Source organism: Pectinophora gossypiella, chromosome 14 (assembly GCF_024362695.1).
Source record: "Pectinophora gossypiella chromosome 14, ilPecGoss1.1, whole genome shotgun sequence".
NCBI lineage: Eukaryota > Metazoa > Arthropoda > Insecta > Lepidoptera > Gelechiidae > Pectinophora > Pectinophora gossypiella.
This window is the reverse complement of record NC_065417.1, coordinates 2,816,479-2,841,459: the sequence shown is the minus strand read 5'-3', so window position 1 is coordinate 2,841,459 and position 24,981 is coordinate 2,816,479. Positions and strand designations below refer to the sequence as shown.

The following is a 24,981-nucleotide window of genomic DNA, read 5'->3' as shown; positions in this document are numbered from 1 at the left end:
CACATCAACCCTCTGAACGCGGCCACTAAGGTATGACTCCAAAAGAGCGATGGCATTATCAGTTATTCCATAGTGACGAAGTTTCGCGATCAAGATATCATGACAAACGCAATCGAAGGCTTTGGAAAGGTCGCATCTCGCGATGGATGTACCTCTGACTACCCCAATTGAGACATAGCCCTGTCGTGAGTTTATGGATCTGATTGTATGACTGCATTGAATATGAAATGATTTTTTTTTAGTACTCCGGATTTTTATTACTGATTGATATTACGTGGTTACCAGGATTTGTGCCCCGTTTATGGCTATAGGCTCGCATCCTACATGGGACATGGCGAGAAGTGGGTGTATGTATTTGTACACTTCTGTCTGCCTCTTCGGGAATACAGGCGTGATGCTATATTACGTTATAAGTATAGAGTTAATATATTGAAATGTGGTAGAGCTATTATTTTGGTTAGATGTTGGTTATAGTAGAAATATTTTCACCTATTTTAACCCCTGTACTATTTGTTATGAAGACTGCTTGATACATGTTTTCGAACAAATCGAAGATGTTCTCCTATCGTAGTCTTTGCCAATATTCTTATGAGTAAACACTTTCGACGTCATGAGATCACAAATAAATGCATTCTATTTTTCAAAAAAGGAATCGAAACATTTTTTTCTTCTCGAAAACAACCTCTTACTTAACTAAGTTACAATTTTGCGACCAAGCTAAGCGTTGACTCAGATCCCTAATAATCCTACATTGCCTGAAACATTGTATTTCATACAATTGACATTCACTTGATATAAGTATTAATGTTTATAATATGCAAAGTATATGTTCACAATGCAATCTTATTCTCTCCTTTTATTGTTAACAACTTAAAATTATACAAAATTAAGTATAAATGAGATTAAAGATAGCACTTCAGTATAAGATGTCCGAATATAGATTACATTGCAGTTATTCTGCTTTTACAATAGATAATAAACTTTTACGTGGAAATTGAAAAACTTGTAAACGCAGACTGTCTCGTGGAATTTGATTCCATCAGCAATATGTGAACTGCGTGAAAAGAGACAAGCGGGAATTAATAAAAGACGACATCTATCTCCTACACTACGGGTAGACAGCTGATCAAACGCATCATGTTATGCCATAAATAAATATTACGTATTGTTAAGGCTAGGAACATGTTTCAAACCTAATTAAACAGTTAGTAAAATCAATTTGCAGCAAATCTAAAATATAACCTGGCTATTGCGCGGGCTCACATAAACCATCGAAACTGGACGGCACGCTTACAACTAATGCGTTACGGAATCAATTTGAAATACAGCTTAAATAGAATTGCCCAATGAATTTAGTAATTGTACTTTACAAAATAAAACTGTCGCCGACAATAATATTTTTAGTACTTAACAAATAGTCATAAGAAAAGCAAACCGTGCTCTCTAAAAAATATTTTACATAAACTTCCCGTATACAATATGATGTATAAACTAATACAAGTAACGTTAAGGTAATACATACACGATTAATTGAGCAAAACTTAACAAAACAGTGAGCAATATAAACAGAACAGCCTGGGGCAGATAGCTACGGACCAGCTCTGGTCTGCCGCGGGGCTCCGCTGACGGCCCGGAGCCCTGGAGCCCTGCGGCCACGCCGTGTCCTCCTCGAGGGCACATGACATGCAACGGTAACAGAACAACCCCCTAGCGAGCTAGGACCGGGTTCGGGGTGCTTACTTCTTAGTACTTGCAACACTGCCTGAGAATTTTTCCAATGATATGTATTTACAATAACCATTTCGCTTCAAAAAAACACTGCTAATCCTGACGCGGACACCAACGTGCTTCGAGACCTTCAGGGTCGTGCAGACTTGCCACTTATCAGGGACAACCCCCCACGCCCCTGGGCTCACAGTAACTTACAAAAACCTGTTCTCAAAGTTACTTAGGTACTTATCATGTTGAAATACTAACTTTAAGACTATTTCACATTTACTTTTAATAATATTGTTTGTAATAAATGTATAAAATATCATCTGTAATCTCTGTATACTTAATCACCTTTGTTTATATTTAAAATTAAATCCATTTGTATCGGTATAAAAATCTAATAAGTATAAATCTGAGGTTATATTGTGGCTATGGCACTGTGTTCTATGTTTGTATTCAAACTTTGTACTAGGGCGCGCCACGCCGACCCCGGCCAGTCAACAGGTAAACCGATTTATGTATAAAAATACTTATTTACTATTATTGTTAAGGCTGCGCGTGAACATTAAATGATATAGAAAAGGAACCCTACGCTATTGTGGTCGGAGCCGGGGTCGGCGCGTGCGTCTCGGGAGGGTCACACGCGGACAACTGACGGAAGATAACGCTAATTTCTTCGATAATGGTGTTTTTGTTTGTAAACCTCCAAAAGTTTGATAGGAAAATCAACCGGGGAAACTAAACGAGACTGCTAGCGTCTCAGTCGTGGACTCGACATTCGGTATTGTAGGTTTAAATTGTAAGTGGCAATTTTTATATCGTTCCAGCATTTAAATCATGTGTTTCACTAATAAATTACACCGAAGTGATCGTAGAGTCCATAACTAATTCGCATACAATTTCCTTAATTGTCGAATGAGATAATTTACCATAGAACCAAAATGCAGAACCTTCGTAACAAAACATTGCGGTATTCACTTTCAAAGTGATAAATAATAAATGGTATCCTTGTATGGTGACTCCCACAAATTCACATACTATTACATCTATGATAATACAGTAACAGTTCTTATTATGCGGTAGGAAAACGAAACCATCACAATCATATAGTAAAATAAGCTATATAAGTCGTCTATACATACAAACACAGATGATAAAAACGTTAAAGTATGCTGGTATATTCTGATATTGCGTTTACTTTATAGTCCGGAGACTCGTCGATATTTACTCAAACAAAACGACACTACACACACGGCCGATATATTTCATATATCTTGTTTTATTTTCTCCGTAGAAATTGTGGTCTGTAGCTAACACTAAGTACATGTATCTATTGTGGACGCGAATTAGCTGAGGACGCGTGACTAACATCAGAATATCCCACCAACACCGCAAATTCATATATATCTTTATTCTTCCTAACATCTAAGAATGTATTTCGCGATGAATGATCGAATTGCTTGGTAATTCGAATGTCAATAGTCTAAGCTAAAATAGAAATAAGATTACTCTGGCGTACCACATCCCTGGTCAAACTACGGCAAAGCACTTGGCGACATCACACACCTTACCTAATTGGTAAAATTCACTAATCTCACTCGTAGATATTACAATATCAAATCAGTCAAGAAAGGGAAGGCAAGATCTGGCCACACAGCCAGTGGCAAAACAAATGCACATTTTTTTATTTTATTTTTAGGAACCTAAAATACTTTTAAATAGTTTGGCAATCTTGAGTTGAGCTCAATTTAAAAGAAGCTAAATTTAAATCAAACGTGAACGCAAACGTTTCGAAACATTCACTCAATTCCAAAAGGATTCTCAATCACGTTTCGTCACAATACACGAAGTTTTACCGCTAAGTGAGCGAAATAGACCCTAACCTATCTAGCTATCACAGTCCTTTCTCAGTCTGACCCTTTCCACATAAATGCATCTCAAAATGTCATCATCGTTGAAAAAACTGGTAACAACCTAAACTAGGCCAACTATAATAGAAGCTGGTAGAAAAATTTAAAAATTACTACATTATTTGGCACCTATAGTGTTACTTGACAACGCAGTAATCTTCTCCAGTTCACACTCGAGTAAATGCATAATTAATGTAACAGAACGCCCGGTAAGTACTAACAAAAAAGGTTTGATGGCAAAAGGTAACCTACGTTTTTGGTTTGCTTACTTGCTTTCCAATGATATTTCACTCCAAACAATTATTTATTTTCAGCCTAAAATTATCGCACGAATTTATAGTTTATCTAAACTTTTTGAGCATCATCTTTTTTTCCTCTCTCTTTATGCCAGATTTTATCTCTTAATACTTGTAAATAAAATTAACTTAATACATCTACAAAATATTTACATTTTATATCATTACAAACAGGCACAAGTATGTACCGGAAACATTCATCGCGAAATATTGTTATGTGGTAAAAGATTTCAATTCTTACGTTTTAGATCTCAACGAAGTGTTTTAATTTCTAATCTCTGGTTCGATCTGCATTGATTCAATGAACATTTCGACCATACGAAGAAGAATCACCGAGAAACCTAACTCTTACTTGGTAACTTAATATTACGGGGCAAAAACGCTATCTGTACTCGCTTTTTGACGGTAACACTATTCGTGATGAACTTGTAAACTGTACACGCGACAGACTCCACGGAGTATAACATTTGTCGTTATTTACAGATCGAAGCTCGTTTACAGCGATCCGGTGAACAATATATCTCATAATTTGTAAGAAGCTCGCTCGCGCGAGTCGTATACTGGTGCGACGACGCCGTCTCGCTACTATTTTCGGGACACCATCCATTATCTATCTTTATCGTCAGGAAAAGTGTCCCAAAATTTCCAAATTTAGTTGTAGAGTCGCTCGGCGGCGTATATGTCGTGGTGATGCGCAACGTGCGCGTGGTGCGGCGCGGGGTGCGCGGGGTGCGCGTGCCCGTGGTGCGCGGGGTGCGCGGGGTGCCAGCGCGGCGGGGGCGCGGGTCACTGCGCCGGCAGGCACGCCACGGGCGCGCCCGGGCCCACGGCCGGCTTGAACTCCGCGCCCGACGACGGGAACTGCTGGAACGGCGGCGCGTAGCACTGTGGGAAGTACAGCTCGGGCTTCACCACGGCGGCGGCAGGCGGCAGCGGCCGCGGCGTCTTGGACGCGTCAGCACGCCGCGCCTTCGCCGCGTGCGGGTTCATGTGGTTGTCGATGTGCTTCTTCACCTCCGGCTCGGTCGCGAACCGCCGCCGGCAATTGGGCATCGGGCAGCAGAACGGCCGGTCCCCTTGATGCGTCCGGGTGTGTTGGTCCAGAATGGCTTTCTGCCGGAAATCTTTCCCGCATTGCGTGCACTTGTACGGCTTCTCGCCGGTGTGTATGCGCAGGTGTTGATTCAAGATAGTCCGCTGTCGGAAGAAACGGGGGCAGTACACGCACCCGTAGGGTTTCTCGTTGGTGTGAATACGCAGGTGTTGCGTTAGGTGCGACTGTTGCCGGAAACGTTTGCCGCACTCCGGGCATGGGTATGGCCGGGACTCTATGTGGATGCAGCCGTGCTGCAGCAGCGTCGACTTCTGCTTGAATTCCTTTTGACATATTGGGCAGCGCACGTATAGCGGCATCGCACGCCCACCGAGAACGTCGGGGAGTTTACCGCCCTTCAGATACTGTAGCGACAATCCCGACCCGAACACAGTGTGGTTGAGACCCTTGGTATCTTTAAAATATGCCGGATACTGCGCCGTGTCTCCCGGTGAGAAGCAGGAGCCGCGCTGTTCCCCGTTCTGTCCGTCCGCGTCGCCGAACGTTGACTGGATCTCCTCCTTGTTCTCGTCGGGCGGGAAGGGCACGTCTTGCGGCCACAACGTTGGCGTCGTGCCGTTCTTGAAGATCAGATGCGGCGACACGTCTGCAAAAATCGAACAATTTGGTAAGTTAAGACGTCCCGTCTTACGGGGGTGGGTAAACGACGAGTGGGTTAATTGAACTGGGGACGGTTACAGGATCGTCCGGCGGTCGGTTCCGCGTCTCGCGAGCGCCCGATGAGTTGGGCGACGAGGGGACCGAGAATTTGTTTGATAGGAAGGCCAATTGCGAGACCGAATCGAACGTGTGGGGCAGGGCGGGGAGCGCAGGCGACGTCGGGTGGCGCGGGTGGCGCGGGCCGGCGTCGCGTGCGGGGAGGGGGCGGGGTATATATGTGTGAATAGCGCTCGCCTTGGTGTGTGCGGACGTGCTGGTTCAGGATGGCCTTCTGGCGGAAATGTTTGCCGCACTCGCCGCACGTATAGGGCTTCTCACCGGAATGGATGCGCAGGTGCTGGTTGAGGATGGCGCGCTGCCGGAACGAGCGCGGGCAGTACACGCATGCGTAGGGCTTCTCGTTGGCGTGGATTCGCAGGTGCTGAGTGAGGTGTGACTGCTGGCGGAACCGCTTGCCGCACTCCGGGCAGCCGTAGGGCCGCGAGTCCGTGTGGATGCGCTCGTGCTGCAGCAGTGTCGACTTCTGCTTGAAGTCCTTGCCACACGTCAGGCATTTGAATAGCCGCAGCTCAGAGTTAGGATTGTGCTTGCGCGGCTTAGGCGGCTCCGGCTGCACTATGTCGGGCAGGTGGCGTAGCTCCGGCGCGGTGTATTGGTCCAGCGGGCCCTCTAACGACAGGACGCCACCATTCTGTTTCAGATAGTGCAGCGGGAATCCGCCGGTGCCAAGCATGTGGCTGGTCGGCCTCGTCTCCTTGAAGTACGGGGTGTATTGTTGCTGGAGGTCTGGTTGCGGGACGAAGCAGGGCGTGCGGTCGATGTGGTCCTGCGTGGGTGGCTGCGGCTGGTTCTGCAGCTGCTGCTCTACTTGCATGTGTTCGGGGGAGGTTTGTTGTTGCTGCTGCTGTTGTTGCTGTTGCTGTTGTTGTTGCTGGGCCTGCTGCTGAGCCTGTTGCTGCGCGAGCTGTGCCGCCTCGTCGGCCGCGGAGCCAGCGGGGTCCGCGGGCGGCGGCGCGGGCGGGTAGGGCGAGGGCGCGGGCGATGCCAGCTGCGGCTCGGGCTGCGGTGACGGCCCGCCGGGGCTCTGGTGCTGCATGGGTTGGTAGCCGCCGTCCAGCATGCCGCCTCCCCACTGCGTCCCCGGGGGCGCGCGTTCCACGCCATCCTTGTACAGCACGTACGGAGCTGTCGTATCTGCAAACAAAGAAATGAAAACGTGAGCACGACGGCAATTGGTATTGGTAGTCATATAAAATTGGTATCTTTAATGTCTTTATCGAAAACGTAAAATTAACTTGAGGCATTGGAAATATCGTCTGGCAAAAATATATGTTATTATGGCATGTCGAGCGACAACTTTTCTTCGCTCGGAATTCCAGTGAAGTTATTAAGTCAAAAACCGCGGTGCATAAGTCGTTGTATTGCGATAAATCGGCAATACTTGTAGCGTGCAGACTTAGCGTGCCGACGCGGTGTCACGAGACGACACTCCTGCACCCGCCGAATGAGAATTTAATAAAATGCCGCATTTCTATAAAAGGCGAGACAATTTTTGCCAGTCCTATTGTTCTGCTACTGGTCTATGAAATCATAGAATCACGCTATGGATTATTATTTTTACGACACACAATGTATCCTATGATAGAATTCCTTAAGAGTCGACCGTATTCGAAGAAAGTTCAGTGCATATTTCCATTTCCGAGTGAAAACAAGACGGCAAAGGAATTGTTAAAATGATGTTGGTTTCTAATGATTTACTTTCTCAATGCAATGAGTCATGATCGAACAAAAAACGCAGGAAAAGAGGCCATTTTCTTTCCCGCCCACGAGGGAAACGCAAATGGCGAAGAGGCGGGACGGAGCGTGCGTTTAGATACTGCATGTATTTAAGGTGGTCGTTTCGAATTATGTTCATGACAGGTGTGTTTAATAGATTATGCATTGATGTTTGAGATTATCACGTATTTTTCATATTTTACTTTATTTTGCAATTATAAACGAAACTATGTGGCTGAACGTCATAGGCACAGAGCATCACAGGATTCACAGGCCTCTGGAAGGTTGTGGGTTAGGCTATTTTATATTCTGCAGTTTACAATTGAACTGACAGAAACTTCAGGGTTGTCAATCTTGGATAATTTAATTTATATTCAAGGATATAAGGCTGACTATACGTTTGAGCTCGATCCGGGGTTGGAAACACGCGTTCTCAAAAGGCTTTCATGGCCGTAGAGCTTAAAAAAGTACCTAAACAAACATGACATACATACTTAGACACTCCTTTTTTTTACCGCAATGCAACGTTACGGTTCACTGGACAGGAGAAATCACCGACTGACGGATTGGTGACGAATGGAGTGGCTTCACACCGATCTGAAGCCGATGTTACTAGTGATAACCACATGACTGGATGCCATGAGTAATTGTAGCGAGGTAATGGGAACCTGCGGTTGGCTGGCTGACGTTTTGACAGCTGAACCTATCGGTTTACTGGCTTACAAGTGTAAGTAGTGAATGTGGTTTGTTTTGTTGGTGATTTGGCTCCCGTGTTGATGGATGCAAGTGAACGGTGAAGCTTTTATTTACTTTTTTGACATGACATTGTAGATTTTCACAAATGGTATTACCTACTTGGTCAGACGAAGAACGGTGAAGGGATTTTTTAAAATATGGTTCACAAAGGTGGTTCAAGCGAAAACGATTTGGCGATATATGGCTGCAGCTTGCCTTAGTTTTATTTTTCTTAGGTATACATGCATAGTCTCACGCCCGTAATCCTTAAGGGGTGGGCAGAGCCACAAATAATCAAAGAACAACTTGCAGCCAGTGTTGCTACGAAGTCTTAAGATTACTACGAAGACCTTATGATGATCAAACTTCATAAGAGTAAATAAATATAAGAGTTTGCAACTGACTATGGAATCGATAGTTCGGTACTTTGATAGATAAGAAATGCGGCTTCAACAGCAAGCCATTCAGACTTTTCCGGTTTCATTCAAAACCTAAAATTTGTTTGTCTTATAGTGGAAACCACGTACCTAAGCGAAAAAATTTTAAAAATCAAATTCAGATGTGATTTTCGTCAACGAATATTCGATTTCTTTCAATTAATTATAATTCGGGTAAAAATTGAGTTCCCTTTTTACCAGCATTGGTACCAGCGTGTCTGTTGCGACTCGCAAGCGGATATTTTACACACGCACATTTTACTGACTTGTCTGAAAAATAAATAATCCCGTAAAACCCGGGATTCGTTAAATTCAATCCCGAAAATTTCGGGACTAAAATCCCGACAAAAATTTCGGGATCGAATCCTGTAGTTGCCAGGTTTTGTTTACAAAAAATCATGCCGGAATATGATTTTTTAAAAAGGCTCTTACGAGGCGAGGATTTTAATACTATATCACGCTAATAAATACTGACCAAAACAAACAGGTGGATCTAATCATCGGCAACGGTTCATGACAGACAGACAAATTTCTAATCCAGTCTACGGACGGTAGCTCGCACTTAGACTAATTGATCGCTCCATTTAATACCGTTAAAGTTTTGGCGCTCATACAGTCTTTAAATAGCTTACAAAATGTAATTTAAAGCTCGATTACTTTGTGTTTAGTTTTTATATACCACCGGGGCAAGCAGAGACTATGGAATTCCATTATACTGCTTCAATCTTGACATACGACCACGGAATAGAAGAAAGAGATTCAAAGGACCAAATGAGCGCGTAAGGCGCGCCATATAAGTATGAGCAAATATACACATAAATATAAATATGCACTCTACTCATCCACAAACCGAACTAACTAATTGATCTGTGCTTCGGAAGGCACGTTATGCCGTTGGTCCCGGTTACCTACTGATATAAGTAGTCATTACATGAGCCATGTGAGGGGCCTTTGGCGGCTCAATAGTAACCCTGACACCAGTTGATGAGGTTGGTACTCCACCTCACAACCTACACGATAGATGAAGAAGATCCGCTATAGTATAGTAAAAGATCGTCTTGTGCATCTGCAGGTAAAAAAGCTAATATCGGCTATTATGCAAGGAGATTCCTCTTTAACACAGAAAAGCTTAAAACTTAGTATGATCGGCTATTTATCAAAAAAATAATTTTGTATCTTACGAATATTAATTATAAAGTTGCACCCTGTCACATAAAATATACATCGCCTTTAAAGAGGCTATAGAATTTGAGAAGCAGTAGAGCTAAAGTATTTATCTGTTTGCAGGAGTAGTAAAAGTGAGTGGGGTTGAACCTGGCGACAACGGTTCTCATAAAAAATGCGCGTTACAGCCTTTCCATCCTCATTCTTCTATTCCGTGCATACGACCTGCTTTTTTTGCTTTAATAATTATTTTTTACTAGAAATTGTGATCCCTAGTTTGATTAGGACATTTACTGGCTGATCACCAGATTGTCCGAAAGTAAGATGATCCGTGCTTCGGAAGGCACGTTAAGCCGTTGGTCCCGGTTACTAATTACTGATGTACGTAAGTAGTCATATTACATAAGCCATGGCAGGGGCATTTGGCGACTGCACAGTAATCCTGACACCAGGGCCGATGAACCCACACGATAGAAGAGAGACTAGAAATTGAAATTTTGTTGTAAGTAGCATTGATATACTTAAGTACATATAAAATATTGTATAGTTTTATTTACTTTGTCTATTATTGATTGAGCTGTTTTTAAATTAAATCCGAATGTTGAACCTTTGATAAATGTTATAATTCTATCTTTGTATCTAATTATGTAATTAGTATAATATCACAGACCGGGTTGTTCCATCCTAGAGATAGAATGAAATAAATGTGTCACTTTAAGAACATTTTTCAATCTACCCTCCGTTCCCACCAAGCACATGCACTTTCCTGTACTAAAGCATTAAGATGACAACAAAATAAACGCTCTCGTTTACGTTTCGCTTCCTTAAAAAACTCTATTTGAACTGTCGTCAAACGCAAGTGTTTGAAACGTGTCGACTAGTGACTCGAGAAAGGGGTAAGACATTCCCATAGCACCGTACGTCATGAACGTTATAATTTAAAAGGGTTATTGTGAGACAAAAAGTTAATTCGAAATGACACCCCACATGTGGCCATCCGGCCGAGAGCAGACAAGACGCAGGATTGAAAGTCTGGCTTATATTAAGGTGGTATCACACACTCATATCGATGTTGATGCGAAAGTTTCATATTGACGTAGATAACTTAACAATTTTATCGAATGAAAGTTAGGTTGTTTTAGTTTTATGACTCAATTTTCTGGCTTTTCTGATTTCGGATTTAACTTATCTTTTCTTCTATCTTATGGTGTCAGGGTTAATATTGAGCCGCCTTAGGCCCCTGACTCATGTAACGACTACGTACTTACATCAGTAAGTAGTAACCGGGACTAACGGCTTAACGTGCCTTCCGAAACACGGATCATTTTACTTTTGGACAATCAGGTGATCAGCCTATAATGTCCTAACCAAACTAGGGATCATAAAGTGATTTTTGTGATTAGTCCCCACCGGGATTCGAACCCGGGATCTCCGGATCGTGAACACTCAACCACTGGACCACGGAGGCCGTTATGTCTTATAATAATGTTGCATTTTTGTGAACAGTTTAAAAGCTTTGCTGTAAAGCTATTTACTGTCATAATAGAGACAAAGTATCTATTCATAATGATGTCTCTACTACTGTATGACTAGTAGTGTTTCCAAGCGTACTCGACCTACAATTACTTTTATTTCCATCCCGTTTTTCTTCCAAATGTAGACTGTGTGCTTCAAGTCTAAAGCACATCATTAAAGCGAGCTGTCAAATGAGACTCGTCCGTCCTGCATCCGCCATATTATTTTATCTGGACGATTATAAACAGATGTCGTACCGTAATAAATCCCTGTCTCGGGTGTGCAAGTGCCTTTATGGTAATAATGTTTATTTAAATCACTAATGCACCACTCGTAAATTCTAATATATGTAGTATCTTTCTCATGTAGGCAGGAAATTGTAGCGTATTTCATGTAAGCTAAGTTTTGACTTGTAATGCCAACAGGAACTTTGAGTAGAAGAGATATAATCTTGTTATTATAAAATTGTTTGCGGCTAAGCGAATGTACTTAGTATACACGTAGAAAGAACTATTCCTACTTTCTCCCGCGAACTATTTCTACAACAATTGACGAGAGGCGAGAACAAAATGTAACAGCTACTTTTGTTAGAGAAATATAATATGCAGCTTGAAGTTTAATAAAAAAGACCTTATCAGCGTCCGCTGGCATTTAGTTTGGTGCCATCTCGTGCGGCCAATGGCGCTTCTTATTTAATTGGGTTCTTTATAGTACACCAGACAGTCACGTTCGGAATCGAGATATCAACTCGATTGTGCCTCAGATAAGCATGGTAGCATGATTTTATCGGCGTTTAGTCGATCGGGGAGTTATTAACGATTCTCGCGTGGCTAGGGTTGTCTAAGATGAATGGGTCTGGTCGAGATAGATCGTTGTTGCCGCGAATGAAAGGCATTTACATAAATACCTAACTGGTTATTATTTGGAAATATTTTCTAGAAAGGATGGAATTTTCAACGTTTTAAGGTACCTTACTTCGATTTTTAATGACCGTTAACCCACTTGAATTTAAAGAAATCCTTATGTCATATTTTTAAAGTTTAATTAAGAACGGACTAAGTTGTAAGACATTCTTGCTCGGCTTATTATTCTGAATGTCATCCCTAGTACGGACCAAGATGGATGGGACGCATTTTTTACCGACTAGGCTGAACGGGCTTGTACCAATGACGAACGACGGCGTCGTTTTTAAAAATAAAGATCCATTCTTTGTCCAACTTCTTAATCGATATTAAGTCAGTAACGACCTCAATGATTGATTTGACACGAAAATTTTAGTAGATCGTTATGTAGAGGTTAGTGTATTAGATAAATGATCGTATTATCGTAATTAGTTGTCAGTTTAGTAGGTTTAATTAAATGAATGATGAACATGAAAAATTGTTTAGTTCAGCTTTGATTTTGCTGTTTTAATTAGGTACCTAGTCGTTACGCGCGACTTCGTTCGCGTGAAACCCGATTATTAAAACTAGAAGTTTCATACAAACTTTGGCACCAGTTTTTATCCCCTTAGGGGTTGAATTTCGCAAACGTCTTAATAATTTGAGAGCTTCATACAAAATTTGATACTCTTAGTATTTGTATTTTCTGAGATTTCGTGATGAGTGAGTCAGTCAGTCAATGACCTTTCGCTATTATACCTATACTATAGGTTAATAATAAAGTGTTTGTGTGGGAACAATAGTTTATAATGTATAGCAAAGGCAGACCTAAAAGGACCTGCATTGACCAAATTGGGGATGTCCTTAAAAAGTTGTAGTAGGTACGATCAACTCTGAACCGGCGGCGGCGGGTATGAAACGATTGATGAATGTGGAGGAAGCAAGGATCGAAGCAAACGGAATACCATAGTCTCTGCTTACCCCGGTGGGAAATAGGCGTGAGTTTATTTATGTATGTATGTATCTTTGACTTTTGTTTTATATGGAAACCTAATACTATGCACAGACTGCTTTGAAAAGAAAAACTAATGATAAATATCGACTTACAAGTTAACTTACATACTCAGTTTTGATAGTAGATATAATTAGAAATTGTAAAGTTATCGAGAATGGTAATAGCTAATTAAAGTATCTAAAAAAATAGGTTGATACATAGCGATTTAATTGTGTTCATTTACCAATTTTGGGTACTTATATTAATAGGTTTTATTCAACTAGGTACCTATACGATCGCAGATCACCATTAGCACTAGGTACATCTGCCCCCAATGTCTAAAAGAAAACTCTCATCAAAACTCATCATCTCTCAAGCAGTATTGAACCACATAAAGTATATTTATAACCCCACAAGTCCAGTAGATGGTCGCGGTCGTAATCTGAGGCAGTGGGCTGAGGTGCGCGCGCGCAGAACTGGTCCTACCACCCGCCCCTTCCTGCGTGCCGGAGACTTTTTAGGGATCTTCAAGTAAAATGTTTGAAGAGAAAAGGTTGATAAAATCTGAACTCGGACTGTTTACTTGTAAATATTCTTACGCTCTAAGTAAGGTAGGGATAATTAGGGATATATTTGAATTTATTGACTGAAGACCTGGAATACAATTGCTCATAACTAATTTAAATATGAACTTAGACAGCCAATACTCTTGCCTCTTGTGACTCGTAGATAGTGTCAGAGTTGGCACACTTCGAGTTGATACCCCCGTTCCGTTACACCCTGTATAGTCTTTGATAGACTAGCCATTATAGAATTTTAAGTATACATAGATAACATTATTTAATTTTAGTTTACTTGGTGTAGCATGTAGAGTTTGTGGTTATGTACAATCAAAGAGCAAAAGTCGCTGAGTCCAGCGAATTATTTGTAAACAGTGGTTAAAATTATGAATTAGTTGTCATAATTATACAATTTAGGTTTTTGTAGGTGTTTTTGGTCTATTACAGAAACGAAATGTAACCAGGAGATCTGAAGTGCAACCAGTTAATTTATTACTTTGCAAGAAACATATTTTTTTTGTGACTTATTGTAGATTTGCCGCAAAGGGCATTGACTACTGGGCCGGGCACACAACAATGATACTAAGTCTGTAGCGCAGACATTCTTCCTAAACTACACTACGGAACCTTCAAACCTGATAGCCAACACGCACTTGCCTTGTTTTTTATTCTTATTTCCATTTTGTTGGCCAGCCAGGATTTTGTTATGCCTCGAGAGCATGCATCCTGCGCAGGCGATTTTTGAGGAAGCTGCCTTTTGTATTGAACTCCTTACAAGTGCGATGGAGGTTTATTTTAAGAGTTTTGATTTTTCTAGATATCGTCGCGTTATACTGAAAACCATGTAAGCGTCATTTTTATGTGTAGTCATTTTCTTAACCGCCGAAAAGGAAAGGGACAGATGATCGAAAACTGTTAATTTTAAAATGAATGAGTGAATTAATGAATAATCCGGGCGAATAAAATAGGCATCTCGTTGGTATACAACCCGTTTGACGTGCGCGGTCAACTTAATTTTGTCGGGTTATTGGCTAATATAAAATTTGGGTTTTCTAAATTTCTGCCTAAACTTGACGTGTGTTCCATAAATTTTATGCCTGTCGATTATCCCATTCCTTTTCGACGGATAAGAAAATGACGGGTATAACTTAAAATAAAATTAGATGGTGTCTACGGGAATTAGCACCAACTACATGACAACACTTATATTGGTTATTGGACTCATCTACCTAGCATTATTCCCGTTAACCTGTAGATTTGACAGTTCCTACCTCCCTACCAAAACCCATCTACCAACTAAATTTGTCTGTTCTTTCTTATTAAATACTATTCTTCTTCTATTATGGGTTGTGAGGTGGAGTACCAACTTTATCAACCTTGGTGTCAGGGTTACTATTGAGCCGCCAACGACCCCTGACATGGCTCATGTAACGACTATTCACTTACATCAGGAAGTAGTAACCGGGACCATCGGCTTATTAAATACTATTACGTATTTAAATAAAAATATCATGTTCCTTATTAAATTACTAGCGACCCGCCCCGGCTTCGCTCGGGTGCAATGCTGAGGAAAAAATGAAATTATTTACGACATCACATTAAAATCCTCAAAAATAACAGTATTTCTCCACTATTTAATGGATGTTGTTATACATATAAACCTTCCTCTTGAATCACTCTATCTATTAAAAAAACAGCATCAAAATCCGTTGCGTAGTTTTAAAGATTTAAGCGTACATAGGGATATAGAATAAATAATTTGAATTTGAATTTGAATAGGGACAGAAAAAGCGACTTTGTTTTATACTGTGTAGTGATAACACAAACGTAACCTTATAACCAACCACAACAAAGCACTCAAGCACACACATAAACAATTCAAGAAATAATAATCTCTTATTCAAAACCTTTGTGGCTACATACTTGGAAATACCAAAAGATTTTTTCATCTCCCGATTACCAACACCTGTAAGTACGTATTATTCCGCGCCAGTGAACAGATGCGTACGCGCAGGGATCGAGACATCGAGATACGAAAGTTGAAGCTAGTTGTTTTATTTTAAAAATTCATTCCTTTTAAAATGTAGGATATTTTATTATTTAATGGTAAATAATAATAACAACTTAGGTTTATTTACATAATACTACTGCTGCAGCTAGATAAACCAATGAACCCTGCATAATGTATTGGGATATTTCTTTTGGACGTTTAAATGTTTCAGATACATGCACTTTTGCTGTTGTTGTTGTCTGTTTTTTTTTTCGTTTGTTGTGTGTTGTTTAGGTGTACTTAATACTAATCCCCCCCCAAAAGATACAGGCGTAATGTTACGTTATATTTTGTTCGACGTACTGTTTTGTTATAATGCTTAAGTACAAGTAAATGCGCGTGAAAATTAAGGAAAATCGCTATAGTGTGTATAGCATAACATAAGCTCACGACTATATCCCAATTGGGGTAGTCAGTTACATCCATCGCAAGATGATCAAAATCTTCACAAACTTTAAAAAAAAAAAATGTGCGTCACTGTAGCGCGTCTACTTCTAATTTTCTCCCATAATGGCCCTTAATTACATCCATCCATCCATAACATTAGAGTTGTACAAAGGCTGAGTCAAGCACGTCCTGTACCCATTGTGGATCATGATTCACCGGTTAAAATGTGAGTTAAAATAACCTGTTGCTGCACCGTCAAAACACCGGATTAAAGTTCAGGGAGCAAAGTTAAATTAAGCCCAGATGGCTAATTTGTTTCATCTCGCAGATTTTGTTATGGCGCGGGTGTTTTAGTCTTCTTGTCGGCTATGCATGGGCTGTGTTTAACACGGTCGCTGTGTATGAACCACCTATGAGGCATAATAAATTTTAAACTCATACGTGCATGCCCCATATGTGGGACATTAGGGAAAATGTGAAAATCCGACGGGAGGCTTTTCAGATTGGTTTTTTCTTACCATAATGTGTCTATGTATATAAATTCCAATGTGTTTATCGAAAAATAACATTGCACGTGCGAGGTTGATAATGTTGATATCTAATTTTCAGTTACACAGTGAACGTGTTAAGGTATTCATCTATATATACGTATGTATACTATATATATGTACCTTTTATATAGGTATTAGTTCTGTTAATAATATAATTGTGTTTTATATTCACCGTGTTTATGCCTGTTTACATTTCATTATTTACGTATGCCGTAATGAATCGTCCCCGACTCCAATATTTAGCAAGTTTTTACACCCTAAGGTTGCCTAGAAGAAATTGCTATTTAGCAATTTATTATTATATTTTATTATAAGTAATTTATAAAAAAAAATAACGTTAACATTTTAATCAATTCAAAGTTTAGACACTAAAAAGGTACTTATTATAATTTAAAACTAAAAAAACCCAACAATTTAAACTGCAAATGACATAATATAAAAAGTATAGTTCCTCGCGAAAACAAGATAAATACCTACTTACATCGCTCATAATTCATAATTCACGACCAAACTCGCATGACGTCAAAGTTCATTGCATTATCGCGAAGGTTCACCAAACTTGAAAGTGTGAGTAATGTCCAGTCCATTAATTCGCACCCCCCGTGGAAAAACGCAGTAAGTGGACTAGCGACATTTTTTTTTTATTGCACCATTCAATTCAGCGTACACGAATACACCTTCTCACAAATTTTCATTAAGATATCAGTAAAAATGAAGAAATTATTACAAAAACAATGAAATTGTGCAACATTGATAAAAATATTTTTCCCCCATAATAAGAAAGTAAGTATAAATACGTGATTTTTTTTTGGTATTTTCCCATATAGTAAAGTCATAATAACACTTACTTCGATTTTACACGAAAGTTTTTTAGGATGGTCGAGTCGTAAGTAAACGTACTGACATGTTTCACGACATTATACGACACGACAGTGGTTGTACGTCTAGTTACTTCGTTATTCCACGAATGTTTTAGCGTTACTATTTGTTGTAACTCCAGCTACTTGCCTATTCTGCGAATCTTTTAGTGTAACGGTTTGGTGTAAATATAATCACGTAGTTTTTTCCAAGCAAGGTTTGATATTACTATTACGTTATTTCATTTATCTTCATTTTTCGATGATATATTTTACACTATACTCTTCGTAAATATGAATACAACTCTTTTAAAGACAATAATTTGAATCATTTGTCGTGTTATTCTAATTACCTGCAAATATAGACTACTTATTAATGTCCTAAGTAAATATACTTACTTATCACTAGCGTAAATCCCTATGTTTTATTTGGTTACTGTACTTACGCCGTGCCAGCGGCGACGGGCTGCACACTCAAAGAGAGGTATTAGAAAGATATTAGAGAGGTATTACATCTATCCACCAATTTTTCGTCAATCTCGACTTTTTATTCAACCAAAAATCGACCCTATTATTACTGTACTGTGATCGTTATTTGTAGGGTCGTATGCTGATTGTGGTTTTACCACGGTAAAACCAAGATCACCTATAGACAAAATTATTGCCGACGAAGTTTATAAAAAACGACCTTATTATTATTGCACTGTGATCGTTATTTGTAGAGTGAAAGCTGATTGTCTATTTGTGATCGTAGTTTTACCACGGTATTCCGTCAGTCAGCATACGGCCCTACAAATAACGATCGCATTGTAGTAATAATAAGGTCGATTTTTGTTAGAATAAAAAAAGTCATGATTGACGAATGTTGGATAGATGTAATAATTATCTCTCTATTTAATTTGTTCATGGTGGCTACTCGAAGCGTGCATATCTTTGTGTGGAAGTAAAAAACCCAAGGATTATACGTATGCTCAACTTGGACAAAATCGAAGATGGTGAGTTATTTACTTATAAATAGACTAGCTAGATTTTAGGTACCTATTACCTTACCTACTTAGTATATTACTATTTATTAGACTATTAATATTATAAATATTTTGTTTTGTAAGGTTTACACAGAAGCAGATCCTACCTACCTAGTACCTACCTACCCTACCTACCTACCTACCTGACGACCTACTTGACGTAAGTTGGTTTGGTTAATGCGTGATGATGATTGCACTGCTCTGTACTAATTATTAAAGTAAACTAAGCATGCCTATGTGCCTATTCGGTGCTTTTAATCTATAAACTAACTACCTATTTAAATTGGGGTGTGCCGTTTTTGTACATTCGCTATCACCTGGCATAGCACCTGGTATATGAATAAAATAAAGATATTTGAACAAAAAACTGTTACGTGATCAACTGTAGTATTTCGGCTTGGTTGTGAATTATCTACCTAGGTATATAAGTTAACTTTTGCAAAAACACCCTTGATTTTATTATTAACGCATTGGTACTAACCTTCTATTTAATACCTAAATAACGATAAAATATCTAGGTTTGTGTCTAATTTTTAAGGTGATTTGGTAATGGGTCCTTTTTATTGCTTAACGTCTATTATGTACCTACCTACAAACAATGTATTTAAACCATTATGTTACAATTAACAGATTCCACTAATACTGCAACCCAATCCAGTACAACCCAGTGGAAGCATGACCAGAAATGCAAAAATATTTCAAGAAACTATGGGATATCTTCTCGTCGTAGTCAACATGAGACACATTCTCTTGAAGGTTCGTATGTACCTATCCGTATCCTACTAAAGTTCTTCTCTCGTGTGGGTTGAGACAATAATTGACTGACCTCATCAACCCTGGTATCAGGGTTACTACTGAGCCGCTATAGGTCCATGACATGCCTCATGTAACGACGACATACCTGCATACTTAATTAAGCCGCAACCGACTGCCTAACGTGCCCTCCGACGCACAGATCATCTTACTTTTGGGCAAAAAAATAATATTAGTACCATTTCTGATTTACGACTTGGCCGGGAAGCTAAGCAGCTGAAAACGTTCCATGTTTTGTATGCCGAAATATCCTTTCAGTATTTGTATTCTAGATTGATATAGGTATTTACCTACTAACCTGGAAGCGGCGCGTGGTAAAGTTTCTCTGAAATAGTCAGTGCCTGTGTATTTATGGTATAATTATTCTGTCATTTTCCTCTTATCATAACAACCACAGATATATTTTTGATTTGCTTAATGTAGTTTTTTCTAGAGTTATCTCCTATGCAAACCAACTGGCTTTTATGGGGTTTTAGCCAAGTTGCAAACGATTAAGTACGTAAAACGACAGTGACAGACCTTATGTCAATCACATACATTTTTATCACTGACACTGTCGCTTTTCGGATACGTTGGAAAATTGGCTCATCTCTAAGCTTACTATAATAGGTATTAATGGTTGTTTTTCTTTTAAGTAATTTATTATCGTACTTAATAGTTTTTTATATTTTGTCATTTGCAGGTTCTACCGAAAAGCAAAGAGGGGGTGATCGGAAAGGAGCAAAATGTTCAAGAAAACACTTAATGACTAACTGTAATAACTGAAAATGAAGGTTTTTCTAATAAAGGCAAGTGCCATACCGTATTAATATATTTTGTGATTATGCATGTATTAATTAATAAACGTTTTAAAATTAAAAGTTGGATTTTAATTACAAATAGAAATAACTCCCTGAAAACTAAAAACCCATGCGGGTCAAACGGCTTTCGGCGCAGCTAGTAAATAAATATTTTTTTTTAATACAAATTAGAATAAACACTTAATTTAACACTGATTTTATTTGTTTCAATATACAGGGTGGCCCAAAAGTTCACGTTCAAAATGAAAAATTTGATGGAGGGGCTCATTAGCTACCAGAAACACCCCCGTGTATGTTCAGCGATTATTTACGGTTTAGGAGATATGACCCATTTTACACCTTTTTCTTGATTTTCTATCTTACTTCAGAAATCATCATTTTGTCGCTATCCCTTTCTTAATAATTCTAATTTTTTCTTTCTAATTTCTAATTATTTTGCTTCATAACTATGCCTAAGTATGTGTATCGCTAGGTGAAAAAATAAAAACAATCGAATGAAAGATAAAAAAGTCATTGGAAGTTGGAAGTCAAAGTGAGAATTCGTCTAAAATTGTTACAGTTGTAAGTCTTCGCCGAAGAATAATAAACACATGAGATTTTCATAAACCCTGAAAGTGTTTTTAAAAACTGCTCCATTTAATAGGCTTTTAGACACATCCAAAAAAGTACCCTTAATAGGGGCATAAAACTAAGTAATTAGCCCTCAAAGATTGCAAGACAGACAGATTTTATTTTAGCATCTTATAGTATGAATCATAAACAGTGTTTGGGGATAACTTTTTCCTTCATTACAATATGAATACCAAAAGTGAATGCAAGTTTTGTCTTCAGACTGTTGCTATGTCTACCCTGTTAGCGATTATGAGCGTGATTTTTTTTATTGAAAATGTGTCTTTGACCACAAAGGTAGTTAAAGGTTGTTAAAGAACAACGTTAGAAAGAAGCAGCTACCTACATTGTATGAGAATGTAAATTTTTCCTTCAAATCTGTCTATCTTGCAATCTTTGAGGTCTAATTATTTAGTTTATTGCTTCTATTAAAGGTACTTTTTTTGATGTGTCTAAAAGGCTATTAAATGGAGCAGTTTTTTAGAGATACCTACTTTCAGCGTCCATGCCAATCTCATGTGTTAATTATTCTTCGGCGAAGTTTTAACAACTGTGACAATTTTGGTCCAATTCTCACTTTGACTTCCAATAACTTTTTTTTTGTCTTTGATTTGACTGTTTTTATTTTTTTACCTAGCGGTATATATCTTTAGACATAGTTGTGAAGTAAAATAAAATAATTATTAAGAACGGGATAGCGACAAAATGATTATTTCTGAAGTAAGGTAGAAAATCTAGAAAAAGGTACAAAATAGGTCATATCTCCTAAACTATAAATAATGGCTGAACATACATGGGGGTGTTTCTAGTAGCTAATGAGCCACTCTATCTAATTTTTCATTTTGAACTTGAAGTTCTGGGCTACCCTGTATAATGTATGAGCATACATACTTCTACATTCTAGACTAACCCCTGCAACAAACAAGTATTTAAAGATACATACAATTATTTTGAGATATTTCCTTATTAAAAAAGCAATTTATATAGTTACACTATCAAAGATCATTTACTTTCACGTGGAACAAATAGGTTTCTCAACTTACGCAAAACATGTTGTTAAAATTTTTCGTGTAAGAACGAAGTAACTAATACTTACAACATCCGAGTAAGATGAAATCGGAAGGTGAACAACGTTGTAGGTAAAGTTACAACTGTCAATGTTGTTTGCACTACGTAATAATAAAGCAGTATCTGTACTTACAACGGAACGTTTGATTATAGTTTCGTGGAATATCTACGCAACCGTGTTTTTTTAATTTTTTTTCAAATATACACAATTAATTAAAAATTAATAAATGTGGGTCAATCCGGGCTACTTTTTGCTATTATTTTCTCTTTGAAGGTTATTTCCAGGACTTATAACTAATTAGTAGGACAGTTTTTTTTAGCTCCTGAAAAGTTGATAAAATCAACTTACTGCGTTTTTCCACGAAGGGTGCGAATTATCACCTCGACGTTACGTGTAAAGCGTCCTTTGTGCAAAAAATGCGTTTTCCACATGCTTCCGTTGTGAATCACTGGACTCGAGTACTCGCTCGATCGTCAAGTGTCGCGTCTCAATGGAATCACAAAAACCTACTGTTGGCCATAAAAAGTTGACGCTCTCTTAAAGGACATGTCAATAAACTGTCCATTTTGTTTTACTTGCACTGAGTCAGAAATCGAGAGCATTGGGTTATAAGGCGTTCAACTTGTTTAGATTTAGTTACTTATTTGTGTTTGTTTTTTACATGAGTGTTTATAAATAATAAAAAAGTTTATTTAGGTAAAATCTACGGCACACATATACATTTATAACATTAAAATATACACACATTAAATTCATAATAAGTTGGAAAACATAAAGGTATATGGGTGCCGCAGTTTATTATAATGTAAGTACTTAACCAAAAAAATTAATTAAGAATGGTGTTAAAAATTGCAAATGGCCGATGCAAAAACAATACAATCCTTATTTGAACGGGTCCTTGTTGAATGCCAGCAGCGCATTAAAGAAAGTAAATAAAGCTCGCTTTTCATCGCCGCGTCACAACGGATCCAATGGGCATTATTTCAGGCAAGTGCAGCAGGGTACAAAGTGCGTAACGATGCGAAAGTGACAGCTCGATTTGGCGGGAACGCCCGTGCGTCTGTCTGCCATATTTGCTGTCTTATAGCACGTTGCTTCGGTAAACTCAATTAAAATACTTAATTCTTGAGGAGTTTATTGCGCTACTTCTTCTCAGCCATAATGTTACGAAGTGGTGGTAGATTGTAGGTTAGAATAATAAAATAAAGCTAAAATAGATTCTACTAAAATAGATTATATTTTTTTGTCTTCTACATGCTCCTATTCTAAAGTCTCTGTAACTCTCGTAGCGTTCGCGTTAGCGCTATCGTAACGGAGTCGTGTATTATTTTGTAATTATCTACCTCAATATTATTTTATATTCGCAAACAAAAGTACTGTTATCTTTTGAAATATATTGCAGTTAAGTTTCCAGACTGTAAGGTCATTGGGCATGTGTGTCAGAAAAACTGCATTTTCATATACTTACTAACTTTTTTTTGGAAAGTCCATAAGAAAGTGATCTCCTGTTAGGTAGTTCTTTTTTTGTGCAGATAATCTTATAATCACCAGTCCATTACAAGAACATTTATGCAAATTAAACTTCTAAGATAAAGTTTTAATAAAGATAATTATTTTTAGAACAGCTTAAGTACCTATATGAAGAGACGTTATTATTTAGAAAGATAAATTATGAAATTCTGATTACCTACTAAATAAAGACAGATCTAAAAGTGAAGAATAACTTTTCTTTTTCCATTTAACTTAGTTATAATTTAAAATTTTGAAAAACGTAAATAAGTTCGACATTTTATCACCTTTTACTATGTCGTCACATGGTGATTTTTCACACAAATTGGATAGAAATTTTATGTTTTGATATTGAATAAAAGGTAACTAATTTGACTAGTTTGTAACTAGCCTATTTCTCTTGTAAGCTACTCGTGATTAAAATAACCCAAGATATTTAAAAATAATAATATAACGAATTGTATTTATTGAAGTGGTCAGTGTAATTTTCTAATTATTCAGGAGGCGGGCTGAAGACGCGATTGGGTTCTTTATCGGGCAGACATCGGTACCGGTTGTACGCACCGCGCAACGCACAACGCACGACGCGACAATTTATTTCGGTTCGGGGCAATGCACTTACAGCCCTGATCGCAGCGTTCGGATACGCGACATAAACATTGAACATGGAGCCATATGCAATCGCGCAAAAAAGAGTAAAGCCTATTTTTTTAATTCAGTCTCTAGAATGAATAGAGCGATAAGTAGTACAGGACTTTTCACAAAAACTAAGACAAAATTATCTCAAAATGTCACTACACGTGTTTTCCTATCTTCAACAGAATCTTTAGAATTGTACTCGCGTACGAAACGTGTCAGCATTTTCAGTTTTATATGGAATTATAATCACTATCACAGAACAGACAAGATCGAATTTTGTTTTGTTTATGTTGTAGATAGACACTATGTAATAAAACGAAGTACTTAAATAATCTGCTGCGAGAATAATGAATATCAAACAAGTTTGTTACGTCTGATCCTTCTGATAGTAGGTAGTTTTTCAAAGTAAAATAAGATTTCTCATAAATATACTTAATTATTTTACTAGCTAAGCTACTGAAATATATTTTAGTAGCTTTCCAAGCCTCTGAAAAGTAAATTGACTTCGGCCAAGGCCGCGTATATACGAATTTGCAGTGTTCAAACAAGGTTGGAACTGTGACTAGTTCCATAGAGTTAAATATAGTACTTATGTAATAAACTAGTTAACTCAATTTAGTTTTGAAGGTAAAATTTTGAATCAATTTCAGAAAAACTGTCTTAAAAGGACACTTGTCATAAAGGGAAATCAAATAAAAAGCTCACTGATATTTTTCTTAATTCGTCTTGCTTTCTTCATGAAACTTGGAACGCGCGAATCGCTAAGTTTTCGAGTCACAGCATACAAACTGCAGTATTTTTATGGCTGTTTTTTCGGAATAAATACAATAAATCTTTTAAATGGTTTCGACTGTAATTAATGGCGTGTCCGCACACTCGCACGACTGAAGAATGGTACTGAACGCAATAAAAGTTTA

At 38.4% G+C, this 24,981-nt stretch overlaps 1 protein-coding gene across 1 annotated transcript in view; it reads right to left on the bottom strand.

Moving 5' to 3' along the window:
- Positions 1-4,705: 4,705 nt before the first annotated feature.
- LOC126372464 (zinc finger protein 287) overlaps positions 4,706-24,981 on the bottom strand; it is a 62,002-nt gene continuing 41,726 nt past the window's right edge. The window contains exons 2-3 of the mRNA XM_050018239.1: positions 6,012-6,887; positions 4,706-5,619 (exon numbers count right to left, since the gene is read on the bottom strand). Coding sequence (XP_049874196.1) covers positions 4,706-5,619; positions 6,012-6,887 — 1,790 coding nt within the window. The remainder of the gene's footprint in view (positions 5,620-6,011; positions 6,888-24,981) is intronic.